The sequence below is a fragment of the Pholcus phalangioides genome, unplaced genomic scaffold, assembly GCF_987345545.1.
Source record: "Pholcus phalangioides strain wild (caught in Gottingen) unplaced genomic scaffold, Ppha-v1.0 ptg000009l_1, whole genome shotgun sequence".
Taxonomy (NCBI): Eukaryota; Metazoa; Arthropoda; class Arachnida; order Araneae; family Pholcidae; genus Pholcus; species Pholcus phalangioides.
This window is the reverse complement of record NW_028301602.1, coordinates 36184953-36202279: the sequence shown is the minus strand read 5'-3', so window position 1 is coordinate 36202279 and position 17327 is coordinate 36184953. Positions and strand designations below refer to the sequence as shown.

At 35.6% G+C, this 17327-nt stretch overlaps 1 protein-coding gene across 1 annotated transcript; it reads right to left on the bottom strand.

Annotated features, from left to right (window-relative positions):
- Positions 1–245: 245 nt before the first annotated feature.
- Positions 246–8366, bottom strand: LOC149082988 (uncharacterized). The gene is made up of 3 exons (XM_089236035.1): positions 8033–8366; positions 4157–4721; positions 246–725 (listed from the first exon to the last, which is right to left on the bottom strand). The coding sequence occupies exons 2-3, from the start codon at positions 4711–4713 to the stop codon at positions 677–679; spliced, it is 606 nt and encodes a 201-aa protein (XP_089092161.1). The 5' UTR covers positions 4714–4721; positions 8033–8366; the 3' UTR covers positions 246–676.
- Between the last annotated feature and the right edge of the window lie 8961 nt (positions 8367–17327).

The window sequence follows — 17327 nt, the reverse complement described above, 5'->3', positions numbered from 1 at the left end:
TGATTGAATGAATTATTTCATTGATTAATTTTAGATTTTTTATAATTTTTATTTTGGAAGTAAAATAACATAAACTTGATTATTTGAATGTGCACGAGAAACAGCATTGGGTATTGTCTCGTAACTTTCCATCTCTTTAAAGGAGAAATGAAAATCGAATGGTAAATGGACTGATATCGATAAGCAACTAATTAGTTCAAAAAATAATAATAATGAATCAACCATGAATAATGAGGAAGCAGAAGTGAAGTTTATAAATAAGAAAACAAGCGGAATGACTTTAATGTAAAAAAAAAGAGGTCAACTGTACAGTTATAGTACAAACACGCAGCCCCATTTGTAGTGTCTCAAATGTTTTTTACGGCTGCGTGTGTAACAACGGGACAATTAAAAAAAAAAAAAAAAATTAAAAACAAGCCGATGGTATCCATTGAAGAAACCCCCGAGGATCATTTGGGCATCTCACCGAGAGATGTCGCCACGGTCGGATGTTTTTTTTTTCCTGATGATAATAAAGATGAACAATTTTTTTTCTTTCTTTTCTATCCAGTCAAAGCCGAAGGGTCCGTAAAAAAAAATAGACGATATGAGATGCTTCGGTGCCATCTTTTCGCATTTTTTTTTTACCCTCCGCATCTTCATGATATCACCGTTTTAGTCAACTACCAATGGAAAACTATTTCTTATCCCAGCCGTGATGATGATGGTATTTCTTCTCCTCGATCCTGTTGGTAAAAAAGAAAAGAAAATGTGTATTTTTTAGTAAAGTATATTTTTCAAAGCAAGAAATACACTTAATGCAATACAATAAATAGGGAGAAAAATAATTCCCTTGTTTTAGAACTTAAATTAGAGCCCTGCATATACCAGAATGGATATTGTAGCGCGCTATGGAATGAGGGTCTAATTTGTGTTGTGGGGAGGTGCTAGTGTTCTGTTCTGACGTAAAACTATTTTGTCTTCACTATCGCTATAAGCGAATTCTAAAGGATTCCAAAATAGCGCTAAAGACGCTGAACGGGAGAGATTGATTACGCGTTTCCTAAACTGGTTCTCAACTGGTTCTTTGACTATAAAGTATAGAATCATGCGATGACGCGTGATGTGACGTATCAAAGTATATTCTCACTCTTTTCAGGGGGGATTATGAATACCACATACAGAGAATTTAATCATATTATAAATCACCTTTTAAAGTCATAGGATTTGATTGATAACACTGAGTTTCATCCTATTTGATTGATAACACTGAGTTTCATCCTATTTGATTGATAACACTGAGTTTCATCCTCTTTGATTGATAGCACTGAGTTTCATCCTATTTGATTGATAATTTTGAGCTTCATCCTATTTGATTGACAACTTTAAGCTTCATTCTATTTGATTGATAACGTGGATCTTCATCCTATTTATTGATAACTTGGAGCTTCATCCTATTTATTGATAACTTGGAGCTTCATCCTCTTATTAGATTGATTACTTTGAGAGTTTCATTCTCTTATTGGATTGATTACTTTGAGAGTTTCATTCTCTTATTGGATTGATTACTTTGAGAGTTTCATTCTCTTATTGGATTGATTACTTTGAGAGTTTCATCCTATTATATGATTGATACCATTAAGCTTCATCCTATTATTTGATTAATGTCATTAAGCTTCATGCCATTTGAGCTAACTTTCAGGGCCGTAACTAAGGGGGAGTAGGCGGGTCTAGTGCCCCGTGCGCCGGACCAGAGGGGGAGGCGAATTTTACCCCTTAACCTCTCCTTTAACATTACAGGGGGGCGGGGGGTGTGTGCCAAAAAGAGTGCTTGCCCCAGCTGACTAAGCATCTAGTTGCATCCCTGCTAACTTTGATCTAGAAGAAAAAATTATCCTTATTTTTCCGCGAAATTTACTTGAATTCTCTATCTGTAATTATACTTGTAGATATAGATCGGAAAATTTGAATAACTTTCTATCCACTCTCATAAATATTCCTCATATGTATGAAATACCGTACATTCCAATTCATTGCAATTTGTCCCATTGTTTTGTTTTTTTTTTTGCTGTGGTAGGTTTCGATTTACATATAGTTTGTCTTTTCAATTCTGGTTAGCAATGTTTTTTTAATGGTCACCATATATTTTGCCAGTTTTAGAAACTTGGCAGTCATTTTTGCGATACATAGTTGACGATATCCCATATTTTTATCGGTATTTTTTTTTCAATCTCATCCTTTATTATCTCCGAGTCCCGTATTTTTTTTTCAACAAATATGGTAACCCTGAATGAAGGGATTATCAAATGTTGAAAAATATTTTTCTTCATCAACACACTCTCCTGTCAAGTGAGTTCTCTGATTGTGACAATTGTTATTGCACATTTCTTTTCGAATTTCAATTTAATATCACTCACTATTCTTATCTCGTTTTTTAATGCATTAGAGCGTATCTACTATAACTACTGGCGGTATTTTTTTCAAGCATTAGACACTCTTTAAGAAGTTTTGTCACATTTGATTACCGCATTCCCCGGCATGCCGAGAAATATCGAGGGAGACAATCATGACGGGAAATTCCATTCGCAGATGTTGGGAAAAAAAATCGTAAATATCTTCATTGTAAAAATGCATATTGAATTGGCTGAATGCATATTGTGATCCTTGTTAAACCTCGCTTTTCTCAGCATGTCGGGAACAGACCAGAAACCAATATTGCGCCCGAGTGGTTAAGTATGTGGTAAGATGCTCGTTTTTTCCACCACGAAGGTTACCATCAAGGTCCACAGGTTCGAATCCGGCCGAAGAACATCGAAAACGAGTTCTTTACCTACCGAACCTACGACGACCACAGACAGATGGCGCCTTCATTTCCCACCCGACTTCACTGGTTTGAAATTGCCGTATGGCGATATGACCGGCAAAGTAGACCCTACCATTCAAAAATCTGGTGCACCTCGAGTTTTACGGCATGCCGGCCGATGCGGGAAATAATAATACATAAATCCTTTATCGAAGAGTCTTCAAATAATAAGAATTTTAGTAAAGTTGATAAGTACATTTTTTCACACATAAATTCAATATTAATAATGATCAATAAAATTAATTTTACCATTTAAAAAAAATATAAATGAATTACGGGTAAAAAAATCCAAAATTTATGCTAAAATAAAAAGATAAACTACATGCTGGTTGTATTTTAGCTCATAAGAATATACGTCATACGAAATTAATTGATACGTGTTGAAACATTGACAGTAAAATAGTATGGATATAATATACAGGGTGTACCAAGACTCTACCGCTAAAAGGAGACGGGCGATGGTAAACATCGAAACAAACAATTGTTGCAATGAGTTCCGCAAATGAATTTTTTGCTTAGTAGATATTATCATGGAATTTAATAATGCGGGATATATTCATCTTCACATAAATTTTTTCCAGAATTTTATTGTTGATTTTGTGTAATTAATCACACTTTTCCTGTAGGCATACTATCAACCCTCAAATTTGTTCGGTAGAGTTCTGGGGTATCTCGCAGTTTCTAACAATTAGATTGAACTTGCTACAGAAACATGGTATATTTTGTTTCGGAGAAAAAACGGAAAAGAATTCTATGGATCGCTTCTCAGCGTGATATCTTAGCACAAATCAGTTCTTGTCGTCAAGTTAGCTTCTGCCGTGTCTTAAGTAATCAAATAATCTTAATTTGTTCTGCCTTGACACTTCATGTTGACTTTATAGGATGCCGAAATAGCGTTAAAGAAGCCAAACGAGAAAGATTTGATACTTATTTTGTTAAACTATTATTAAACAGTGTACAGTATATGTGAGCCTAATAAACATTTCTCGTTGGAATTTTTTAGGTTTTCAAGACTCAAGACCGCTTTACTTGAAATAAATACGTATCGAACTGTCCTGTGTCAGGTGGCATATCTAAGTCCATTACAGTCCCACCAGAGTTATTATCTATTATCTTAGTATTGTCCATGTTTCCAAAAGTCTAAATGTATAACCATCAGGTTTTTGCAATGTTAGGCATTATTTATTGACTAACTTTGAAAGCTAATCACGTTGAAATTGACGCACGTTTACAGTATTATTTTTTAGAAATAAAACGTATTTTGTTGATGTAAAAATGTCAAAAGAGTAGGTGAATAAAACAAAATGCACTTACAGAACAGGTACGGGCTTCTTGATGATGACGGACTTTTCTTTGATGACTTCAATGGGAACATGAACGGGTTTTGGAACTGGAATCGGAACATGTTTGTGAACTGGAACGATGTAGGGCTTTGGAATGTGAACCGGCACGTGGACTGGATAGGGCTTGGGCACTGGAACTTCCTTATGAACTGGCACGACGTACGGTTTGGGGACTCGGATGACCTTGGGTACTGGATACGGCTTCGGTACTGGGACTTCTTTGTGGATCGGAATTACCTTAGGCACCGGTACCTCCTTGTGGATGTGCTTGATGACAGGCACCACATGAGGTACGGGGTAAGGTTTGGGCACTGGGACGTGCTTGATGACGGGCACTGGTTTCGGGATGTGTACTGGTTTCGGCCATGGGACGTGGTGTGGTATCGTGATCAGCTTGGGATTTTCTTTGATGATGTACTTGATGGGCCTTGCCTTCCACTCGTCGTGGCTTTCTTCGTAGCCTCCTGGATCAGAATATACTGCTTGGAGGCAGATCAGGAGCATGGCTCCTAAGCATAAGGTCCTCATGTTAAACACTGAAAAGAAAAAAAGAGAGCTTAAATTAATATAATATCGGTAATGATCATTTAAAAAAAATACAATGGTGGTGTCCGTAATTCGACACTAACACGATGCCAAATTAATGTGGAATTGTGGGACAAAATATTTTCTATGAAAAACAGGCTACTCCCCGACTTATAAACGTTCGAATTATGAACCTAAATGTTTGGTGATCTCGGCGAATAATAAATTGATTTTAGTTATATTTGACAAAAATGTTTTCATCTTATCCGCACCCCCCCCCCCTTTTAATCTCAAATCTGTGAATTGGCGTTATTTCAACTCACGGATTATTTCCCTAATCCCAGATCCTGATTTAAGTCGAGTATGGCTGTATGCCTCTATCCAGCAATTTTAGCCATGCGAGAGAGAGAGAGAGAGAGAGAGAGAGAAGTCTCGGAAAACTTATGGAGGCACCACGGCATCATATAACTGAAATACATTGATGAAAAACACTTGCACACTACATGAATGCTCGACAGAAATGAACACAATGCAATATGGCCGCGATATAACGTCCTCCCTTTTAACGTCATCCGGCCTGTCACATCGATTTTTATAGGTTCCTGTCAACGTAATAAGCAAATTGGAATTACTCCTTGCTGGATAAGGCACCCGCTAATAAAGTACTTTTTATTCGGTTTCCAGGGGTGACGTTATACCGAGGTCTGACTGTACGTTAACATATCTTTCATGGGACCTATGTTGTAATAACTAGAAGCAACACTTCAATTTTCTGAATTTTATTGGGCCATAGAAATTGATATCGATAACCATTGTAAAGAAATTTCTCGAATTGATTATAATAATTATTTTAATACAGGCAGAGTGAATACGGATGATATCGGAAGTCAGATATCGGATGATCTTCGTTTATCATAAATTAATCATAGCTGCATTTCATTCTTTTCAGTATGCAATCATTATATTTCGAAATCATAATTGCATTCTAAACAATAAAAACAGATTTGATTCTTGTTTGAATATTTCATCATTTTATTTCATGTTTAGAACTACACACGGTTTTGATTTTTCTACAGAAAATATATTTAATACAAATAAAAGAATTCAAATAATAATGACGGAAATAAATTTCATTTTTGAATGCGGTGATGAAAATTTATATTATAAATGTAAAAACCAATGACTTAATTATAAGATGATAAAAATTAACATTTCTGAAAATTTTATATTTCTATCGCCTCTTTCATTTTTTGTTTCCCTCAAAGATATTATACAGCCAAATATAACATAAGTTAATTTAATTTCTATGGTTCCCCCTTCATATTTTCTTCCAAAAAGTCACACTCAACTACGGAATACAATAGTACCTCGAGTTACGAGAATACGTACCTATTACTCATATATAGTCAAACTCGGTTATAACGTCAATAATTGGTTATTTGGACTGATTCCCATAGAAAATAATGTTAGTTAACCTCGATGAAGGGTAACCGCCTCGGAAAAATGACGACGAATTTTCCATTTTTTTTTGTTTCTTTCATCGACGCTTAAATTCGTTTCACAAAATACTGCGTGACATGCATAAAGATCCATTAGCATGAAACATTTGCCGAAGCTTCAAATTATAATTCAAAAATTGTTTAAATATTTTTTGACATATTTGTTAAACGTTAAACCATACCGTGAAATGGTATTTATATATAGAATATAATATTAAACTAGTAAGCATACACAAAAAAAAGCGGATTATACAAGAGCAAATTATCAGAGCTCTATAATTTTCATCGTTTATTACATTCAGCTTGCGAATAAATCTTGAAAATCTGGATAGATAAACATATATATTTATTTTTTCCTAAAATTATTGTGAGTAGCTTTTTTTTAAATTCAAACTTTAATAATCAAAAATAGTTTTAATACAGGATGGGTGAAAACTCCTTGACACATTTTAAAAATAATAAAAAATCGACTAATTTAGGGTGATTTTTTTTCACCTAAATACTTATCAAAGCATTTACCAAAAAGTTCAAAATTTTAATCTCAAAGGTGGCGTTCTATCCACGAAAATCTTCACATGCGTGAAAGGGTGCTCATATTGAAATTTGGTAGTTTTATGCAACGCATATAAATTTTTACATTGTTTGTGTCGCATTTTATGTGTTAGGTAGAGTTTTCCGTGACAGTGTCATCTGTGAGTGAAATTTTGAACTTTTTGTATTAATTCATCAAAAAAAAAAAAAAAAAATTGATGCACGGATAAGTATTTTGGGGAAAACCGCACTTTTTTTTAATGTCAATGTAAATGTGATAAAATAATAAACGATTCATATTTTAACTCTCACTCACAAACAGTCACGAAAAATATACTACTACTAAACCCCACATACAATTCGTCCTGATTCCCCAGCGAAACTTCTAACAAATTGGTACATGCAAATGCACTTTTTAAATCCGCTTCTTTTATACAAACGTGGCAAAGATTCCGTTTCAGATGATATAAGAAAGGTAACGTAAACTACGAAAATATATCGCACACTAGATGACATGCTCAGATGTTACAAGTAATTTTCTTCAAAAATTTCAAGATGGCAAACTGTAAATAACATTTTGCGATTCTATGGCTTTTAGAGTAATTTGCCTCCGTTGTTCTTTTTAAAAATGGAAGAGAATTCCAACATTTTGCCACCTAAAAATCAACGGACGACACTCCAGAATGCGAAAAAACTCTTTTTTTTTTTGGAAAAGTGACATAACATCTGAGCACAGAATTATAACAATTGAAAAACTGATCTAACTTAAATCTCTCGGGGAAATATAAAATTTAAAAAAATTACGAAGACCATAACAATAATTACAGAATGGGGTTTTCAGAGTAAAGTGGGTAATAAACGCACCATTATAAGAGAGTAGAATTTTTTTCAGATTAAATCCAAATGTGTACATCCAATACTGCGAAATTATCGGGTGAATCATTAGATTCTTATTAGATGTAAATGCAATTTTCAATTTCAAACTTTGATTAAAATGTTCAAATTGCCTTATTCTCGATCGTCGGCCGGATAATCTTAGAAATTAGTATCATTATAACTTAAGTAATTCCACCATGATTTTACGGTTGATAAAAATCACCCTACCGTCGTGATTTCCGACTCTTCAAGATAATCCATGTTCGTAACGATTCAAAAAAAAGAAACGTTTAGGCAAAAACGAAAGGAAATGTATCCATTGTAATCCATGGTAGGGTGATATCGGAAAAGATCTGCAAGAAGGAGAACTTAAGACACAATAATACATCGAATTCGTATTTATGTAGTACACCTACCTTTTTGCGCTTTGTCAAGATTTCACTTTCTTCTCACAAAGAGCAGAGAGAGTGGAATGTCGTCCGCTCCCGAATAGTCACTTTTATAAAAATGATAGTTACACGAGGGGGGCAGAGCCCTTTATAAAGGAGGAAAAAGCGAGTGGTTTCGAAGCCGGCACGAAATCATCTTTTATACCTAGGGTTATCCAATAAGATGATTGACCTACTTGGGAAGTTGGAGAGAAAGCGGGCAAGAAAACGTTTGGGTCCGGTATATAGGACACTGAACCTTCGGGCGACGCTTACCCTAAAGGCCAATTGTCCTGCTCCTTGTCTGTCTGCGGACCAAAGAAAAAAGAGAGAGAGAGAGAGAAAGCCGAAGAAAAAGAAAAGGAAAGTGAAACAAAGAAGAAACATCTACAGAAAAGAAGACAGAAATCATTCGGTTTTGGTTTATAATAAATAGTTCACTAAACAACTGCCACCATCACTACCACCAAACCAAAGGCTTTTCTATTCGGTTTCACTTTCTGTAATGGCGGTTGACACGATCTGTCACCCCTCAAGTCATCGGTATTCTGATCTTTATGTTTCGTGTTGAGGTGATTTCACATGCTACTGGTTATTACGTAATTTCAATAGCTTTCGAACTTTCGAACCGTTTTACTTTTAACCGAAAAAAGGACAAAAATATATATAGAAAAGGCATTCGATTGTGTTTGACTTGATTATGTGGGTGCTATATAGGGTTTCTTTTGCTGCGAAAGTAATTTATGCATTTTTTTTAATGGCTTCCCAGGGATGTGTTGTCATGACGTGACCACAATGCCCAATTTCTTCACCCATTCTCAACAGTTCTTTTTTTTTTCTCCCATTCACTAGGATTTTCGGAAGCTTTAAAGACAATATTTTCTTTTCCATGTGCATAGCGTATATATAGATACAGACTCTTATTTGTGTTGAGACAATATTGTGATTGTTTTGACGATTGTTACCGTGTCAAGATTTTTATCATTCGGTTTGAACCATTCATAATACAGAATTATCAATATACGTTTATGTCATGTGTTTCTCTGAGAATAATAACTTTTACTAGATTTTTGAGGCTATTTTTAATTCCACTTAGAATTTCCAAAAAATGTTTATATGTTCAATAGACGCTAGTAATGTGTTCGGTAAGTTCTAGACTGGGCTCGACACGAGAGAACTCGTATGGACCCGTCACGATTACGACCAAAGATGTTTAATCTCAGCGAATGCATGTTGTTTAAATTTGAGATTCGGGTGCCTTGGAAAAAAAACGGTTCATTTGCCGATGATGAAATTAAGCTCAGAATATATCGGTTGCAATATTGTAGTAAAAATTTCATGTAATCGAACTTATGCTTCTTTTTTTTTTTACTTATTGCCATCCTTGAACTTTACTTGAATAAGTGACATCATGAAACATTGGCTTCCTCATTCATTTATTATCTGTAGTAGAATTTTCAGTTTTAGGTCACGTGGAACACTTGACTGTAACGAAACTTGTTCCACGGAATAAAAACAAACGTAAATATATTTCTTTAATATATATATATTTATATTACAGTGATACCTCGGCTTACGCATTTTTTTTGCTAACAACGATTTTTTTCGTGACTTTTGTGCCTCGGCTAACGAATACGGATTTGGCCATCGAAACGTACTCGTTAATATGGATGCAGATGCTAACCTAACACAGCCACGTCATGAGCTGAATTTTAAGCCAGTTAATCAGAATTACTATTACTTAAGCCCAATCACTCATGTCCAGGGCTGCAACTACATACGGTATTTTGTCATCCGGGAAAAGCACACATTTTGGCGTGTAATGTTGAAGGAGAGGAGAAGGATGAAATTTACGTCCCCTTTGGGTCTGCCTCCGGGGCACCAAACCCACCTGCCCCCCACCCCAGTTGTAGCAACCAGCAATCATACCCACCTCGGAATCTTTTTAAAGGTGTACCTCCACTTATTTTTCTGAAAATTATTTAACCATCTCGTGTAAAATTCAGGTAATGGAAAACGCATCGAAAAAAAAGAGCCCATGTTTTCAGAGCACGCATTTTTTAGAGCAAGACTCACAGCATCAAACTGACCGGTCTGAACATTCTAGAAGTTTATCTTTTCCATCTGCATGTATGAGACGCAGAAATGAGCTGACCAATTCACAAATTGATGGGGACACCTATGAACTCGACTGGATTGTGCCAACACCTTTAATAGACTAAAGTTGATGTTGGTTGTGTGTACATTAGTGTAAAATAAAAAGATTATTATCTCATATCATCCTGTAAATTCTAATTTATCCAATTTTCAAGCTGTTCTTTTTAGATTTTGATCTTTTTTTTTTTTTTTACAGCTCTCCTCGGTGTTTTAAAAACACGGTTAAATTTCGGGGCAGTACCTGAAACGAATTAAAAAAATTTCCCATAGAAACCTATAGAAAATCACATTTCAATTTACGAAGATTTTGGCTTATGAACGGAATTCCGTAACGAATTTTCTTCGTTAGCCGAGGTATCACTGAATGAATGAACGGCAGGACTCTGCCATCGGACTTATCTCGTTTTTGCCGAGATTCCTTCCAACATAGCTTCGTTTCAGAGTCTGAAACACGCCAAAGTATCACTCTATAATGATTTATTTTAAAGCGATTTTTCTCCTCTGAAAATTGTTTTCCGAAGCAAACAGAGAAAAATAAAACAGCACATATCAACATAAACACGTGTCTGAAAAATTGTGTTACATTATGAACATGATGTCCTTTAAAATAATTCATGATTAAATTTTGAGATCATTAAACACATCAGAAACGTGTGAGATTTATTCGTTCATCATAAAAATGATTTTTTAACGCTCCTTTTGAATTTAATTCTTAATGCCGTAATTGAATTCAAACCAATAAATTGCTTCATGTCTAGGAAATAAACTTCAAAACGTGTTATTCAAAATTCTATTCATTCTGTTGTTACTATCATTAAAAATAATAACACTGTAACTAATGTTATTCGCCAGAAAACTGTGTGTAAGTGCCAAAGACAGGGATATTGCGATATTCATTCTTTCACGCATCATTCAGTTTTAACACCATTCTACTAAAGAGAAGTTTTGTACAAGAGTGGCTGCGGAAATAGCTACAATGTTTTTTGTGTCGATGTTTCGAAACGTTAGTTTATTTGCTGTGACTTGGATGTTAGTTTTTTTTCCTTCATTTTATTTTACGGTCAATGACGATGGTGGTGATGATCAATGTCATCGGAACTGAAAACGCTAGTTTTAAGGTATCCGAACACCTTCCTCGGCACTTTACTGGAGTGAACTTTAATAACCATTTTTGATAGAAAATGTCTCAAAATGGCGAAAATGATAGTGCATTTCGGACTTACCTATGTCATTTTCCGTTTTGTTCAATTTTAAATATCACATTTTAAGCAAAATTCACGCAATATTCGAAACACGATAGCAAATAATTCCATTAATCAAAAATATTTTGTTCTTTTCACAGTACATTCAGTCAGTAACGATGCATTTCATGAACTAAATATTAAATCATCGTATGGTATGCACTTAAGTTATACACAAATCTTTTGATGTACGAGAGAAATATTGAAATTTTATTCAACAAGTGGTGTATAAATAGACACTGTATAATTAGACAAATGCACCTGATCGAATTTAGATTTCGGTTTATGATCTTAAGAATATACGGCAAAACATCATATTAAAATTTTGTAATGATACAATCAATAAATTTTTAGAAATCATGTTTCAAACTCAATTAAAACGACAAAATCGCATTCTTAAAACCCGTATAAAATTCTTATTCACAGATCACTTGTATGTAAAAACGCATCGCTAAAGTGGACGTAACTTCAGTTCTGAGCGTCATACAAACCAAACAAGGCCTTTTTTAGAATCGCAATTAATGGGGCTTTCATAAAATATTATATTTTGTACCAAAATGACGTTTTAAACACAGTCGGATACCTTAACTGATTGCGACATTAGTCTAATATTAATTACCGAAACACAGTTTTTCCAATTTGCTTATTGGAAAGAAAAATGCTTTTAGTTCTAGGAAAAAATTTAAAGAAGATAAAATAATCATTACAAATACTCGAAACACTAGCATAAAATATTCTAAAAACTTGCCGGAGCATCTTATATTTAGAGCACCGAACACATTAACCCATTTATTAAATTATAGGTGTGAACGTAGACAATGTAAGACGCTGCAGACTAAAAAGTGTCTACATAAGAAATTTCGCGAGAAACAAAGTATATAAATCGTCCTGATGCAAGTATAAAAATATTTTCAGAGCATTTCTATGGCATCTCTTACATAAATCATCCTTATCTTTCTTTTCTTCCGTAGGATTTATTAGAATGTTTTTCTACAACATGTAATTTAATGAATGAAATATGTAAATGCTGCAAATAAATGGATTTTAAGCTAAAATATCTCTGCGTCAGTCTCTGGGTTTTGTTTTTAGATTTTCACCTATGTATCATCTTGATAGTGGGCCATCCCGAATGTTCTGGTTGGTTTTCTTATTAGTTTTCGAGTGAAGAAAAAAAAATGATTAAGATTTCACCTTTGTTATCTAAATTTCACTTAATTTCATTCATTTCAATTTAGGCTATTTTTCAGCTCTTTTCTATATTACTTTCTTGCAGAATTTAGCCAGTTTATAGTAGTGAAATTCATCTTCTGGGTATTTGACTACATTACATGAGCAAGTAACTCTCCACATACAGATGAAAGTTTGGAAAATTCTCTTCAAATGAAAGGATATAGGGAAATTGACAGCTTTTTTCTCAGCCCGATTATTTTCCTGCGAAGGGGAACTCGGAAAGAAAAGCCAACTGATCATCCCGGCGGAGACTAGATGATTTTTCTTTCCGAGTTCACCTCCGCATAATATCCAGAAAATATCTGTTTTCTTGGTACATTGGGCTGGGAAAAAAGCTGTTTATCTCTATCTACGTCCCACCTGGAAACCATTTGCTGAAGTTGAGAGAGGCTACTAATGCCTTTACTTCAGCGCCTCACGCCACAGTGCGCGAAATAAAGGGGGAGGGGCGGGGTCGTATCCTCCATGGTGTAGATGGTAGCATGCCCATCGCCCCCTTCTTCAGAAATTTTTTCTCCCATCGCCCCCAACGTAATCAAACACATAGGATCCTATGTTATACCCGTAGCTTCTACCGTCCCCCGGAACATTCCATCGCCTCCCAAAGGGCGTTAACGCCCACGTTGGGAATCACTGTTCTAGATTTAAATTCTCAGACATGGAACTTCCCAAAACCGTCGAACTATTAACTCACGTGAAAAATCATTTTCACAGATTTCTTAGATATTTGTACAAATATGGAAAAAAAAATTACTTTCATAAAGCTATAAAATATTGCACCAAGTAGACGCACTGTAAAATAATGTAAAAAAGTAATTTGGCCAAAAAAAAAAAAATTAGACTACCTGTATACAGGGTGTCCTGTATGTTCTAGCACGGCCTTCATCTCATCAACCGTCCGTCGTAACGGTATGATTTGAATTTGAAAAATTCTCAAAAGGCGTTTAAAAATTACCCTGCTTCAGTTTTGAGAGTGAAAATATCGTGTGTCACAAAATAAAAAAAAAAATCTAAATTTTTATATGGTTCCCCGTCTTCTAAATTCCAATTAGAAAGTCGTTTCCCTGTCTCTCTTGAAGCTAACAAAAATAATTCCAACTTCCTAAGCTAATATTCACCGAGATATTCGAATTCAAAATCGGAGAATAGTTGGTAAAGGACAGCTTAAATAAGGGAAAGAAGCGTTGTCCGCGTTAGTTTTTGCTATTCTTTTATAACTTTACTCCGATTTTTGGCAATATATCATAAGATATTTTCAAGTCAAATACCATAGCGAATCTTGCACTTAGCAACATGATTTTTTTTCTATTGGTCTCAAGAGATACGGGGCAAAAACTTTGTAACTGGAAGATAGGGGACCGTATAAAAATATAGATGTTCTGCGACGCACTGTAGTTGCCCCCCCCCCATAAAACTGGTACAGGGTAATTTTGAACACTGTTTGAGCATTTTTTTTTTTAAATTGGAATCATATCCCTCTACGACGGATGGTTGATGAGATACAGGCCGCATAATCACTTACGGTACACGCTGTACAATAAAATGCAAAAACGATGTCTTTCAAATGAAACGGTGACACCAGTTTCGATTAGTTAAGGATAATTCTAGGTTATTGTGTCGCATAGAATTTTTCTCTAACAGGGTTGTAAATGCATGGAATAGCTAAGCTTCGGATGTCGTGAACCCCCCCCCCCCCATCCCCGATAGACACCTTCAAGAGGGAATACGATAAGATAGGTGGAAGCTATCCATGTGTTAATGGGCAGATATTTTAGTTGCTTAGTTACTTTTTCTGGCGTATTATTTTTGGGTAGCTCTATTTAGACTATGACAACCATAATTTTATATGGGCTTTTTTCTAATGCTATTTATTTTTATTTCTCCTTTTACTTTTTCTTCCAGCCACTTTGTTGGGCAATTTGCCTGTTGGTTCTAATTTTGTATTTGCATTAAATGACTTTAGTGCCTCCCACGAAGTCTCTATGACAAGCCGCCATCGAGTTTTATCTTATCTTCTTACAGTATATATTTTCCTCCCTTGAAAATTGTGCTTTTGATCATTAGTTCGGTTTGTTTAAACAAATATCTCACGACAAAATAATGAATAGCGTCTGGGCCGTTCTTAGTTTTTCCAGTCTCGTATCTGTTTGGCAAACGTGCTAGGCATGAGAAATACCCCAAAGACGTTTCCATTTTCTCTTTCTGTTTCTCTCTGAAAAGAAAAAAAAACAACCATCGGAGAAGCTGATATTCCAATGTGTATCAGGTCCAATGAATCATTAGTTTTCGACTACAAAATGCTACAGATTAAAGGGGAAAACAAAACATTAGCAGAACGAAAAAAAACAAAAAAGGTAGAAATTAAGATGGATTCTACCTTAAGGACTTTCCTCTTCTTTCGCCTATAACATATTGTCTAATACAAGTAACGTGACCCTCTCTTTTCCTTTCGGGTATTATTCGGAGGGGGACCCGAGGGCCGAATATGTGGTCCACGCGGGTAACGCTAAAAACGGGAGTAATAAACCCGTTAATGACAGAAGTAAAATGGCTCTCACACTACGTGATAAAAATCAAACTTTTATCTGTGAAAAGCTAATAAGGAAAGTCGAGAAGTTAGTTGGCTACGTGCGATACATATATCATGCCATTCACGATTTAATCACGATCGCTGTAGAGAGCGAGAGAGAGAGAGAGAGACGACGGACCTTGCTTGCTGTCTCGGTTGATCTTCGACAACGAGAACTTGCTTGAACATGCGTGTGTGTCATTCATGTTGAGATCGTGATCGGGAATGAATCGAAGGACTCTCGCTCTTTGAGTCGAATCTCGAGGTTTCTCATTGATGAGCTAGATTTTGGATTAGATCTTTGGACTTTCTGATTATAAAACTGATTTTTCTCGCGAAGAATCGACGTTATCAATACGACAATGGCCATCTATATATATAAATATGTATCGATTCCATCTGCATACTTAGTTTGACGTCCCTCATTAGCGTAATCTCTTTAGCTGAGCTATGGATCAGTCTCGGAACGAATACGTCACATGAAGCCAAAGAAAGAGGAAAGAAAAGAGCTTTCTCCGGCTAAGAAATCGTTTGCGTGATTTGAAATGCATTTAAAATTCATCTATTTGGTTATACAAAAGACTAGTGTTTCTCAACATTTTTCTGCCAGTGGGGCCCCCCTTTGGATTATAATTCCCCTGACTAATTCAAGGACCCTATCCCCATCAAAGAGCGAGACCCTTTCTACTTATTCAATTAAATCAAAACTAAATTTATAATAAACAAAAATTGCACATATAAGATCAGTTGGCCTAGAACAATCCAACGAACCTATACGATAAATCTACCCTTCTGACACATCACCCTGGATCCGTGCCTACCCTAGGATACAGCTCAGTGAACTCGGCTGTCTCAACATGATGGGTCCTCGGGCAAAGTGAGCCGCCCCCCCCCCCCATACTTAGAATGGAAAGAAAACTGGGGAGTAGTAAAAGCTTACATATATTTACATACTTACATTCGAAAATCATGCAAGGCCCCTATGTATATGATGCCCCGGGCGATGTCCACATAGGCCCATGGATTAAGATGGCCCTAGTTCTATGGACAGCTCTGCTGGATTTTGAAAAAGTAGTTACATTTATTCCCCCACCATATTTCACTTACAAGCATTATTTCTTCACAGTTCTCCATCACTTGTCGTGAACCTTCATCCCCTTTCATCGGATTTTCATTCGCGGCTAAGAATATATAAATTCCACAATATTGAGAACAGCTGCTGCAGATGCCACTTATTAAAATCATGGATGGATAATGTTATAATTTGGGTATTGTTATCGCTTTCGCTAAGTACGGAACGGACCGAAACCATAACGTGGGAAAAAAATTCGTTCATAGTTATCACAGGATTTCGGTTCGTTATATTTTTTTTTTTCCGTTTTGCATATTTTGAAGCTGAGGAATGCCAGATTCATCCCCCCCCCCCAATAAGTTATCGTTGTCAATCTGAAGGACTATGTAGGAGATTAAAAGACTACCTTATTGTGTGACAAAAGTTTTGTACTCAGTACGCAATGTCCTAATCGGGCCACAGTGATCGCCAATACGCATCTAGATGCGTGATTCCACTCATCAAAATTCGATTTCACTCCTCTAGATTTCATTTGAAGAGTGAAAATACTTCCTCAAATTTTAGATTTTTCATTTAATACAGTTATTTCTGCTTTCCTTTAAAAAATATCCCTCTTTTTAATATAACTACCTCTTAAAATTTTAGAGAGAAGAGTGAAATTACTTTTCAAAATTATTTTAATTGGATAATACTGAGTAGAGTATTAGGGGTTATTCAAGTATTACGTGAGCATCGATGGGGGAGAGAGAGGGGGGGGGTCTCCTATTTGCAGACTTTTGATGACAAGAGGAGGGGGGGGGTTTGGATGATGCTTACGTCATCAACCACCCTTTATGAAGATATGAAATATTCTTAATGACATCTTATTCGGCGCACCAAAAACGGAAAAAAACCTTTTGATAGTTATTTGGCACCTGAAACACACATTTGGCACATTCTCCCTATTGATAAGTACCCTGCAGAGAGCCTCTTTAGTTATCTCTAAATGTTCCGCGGATCCTTCAAGTGCTCAGG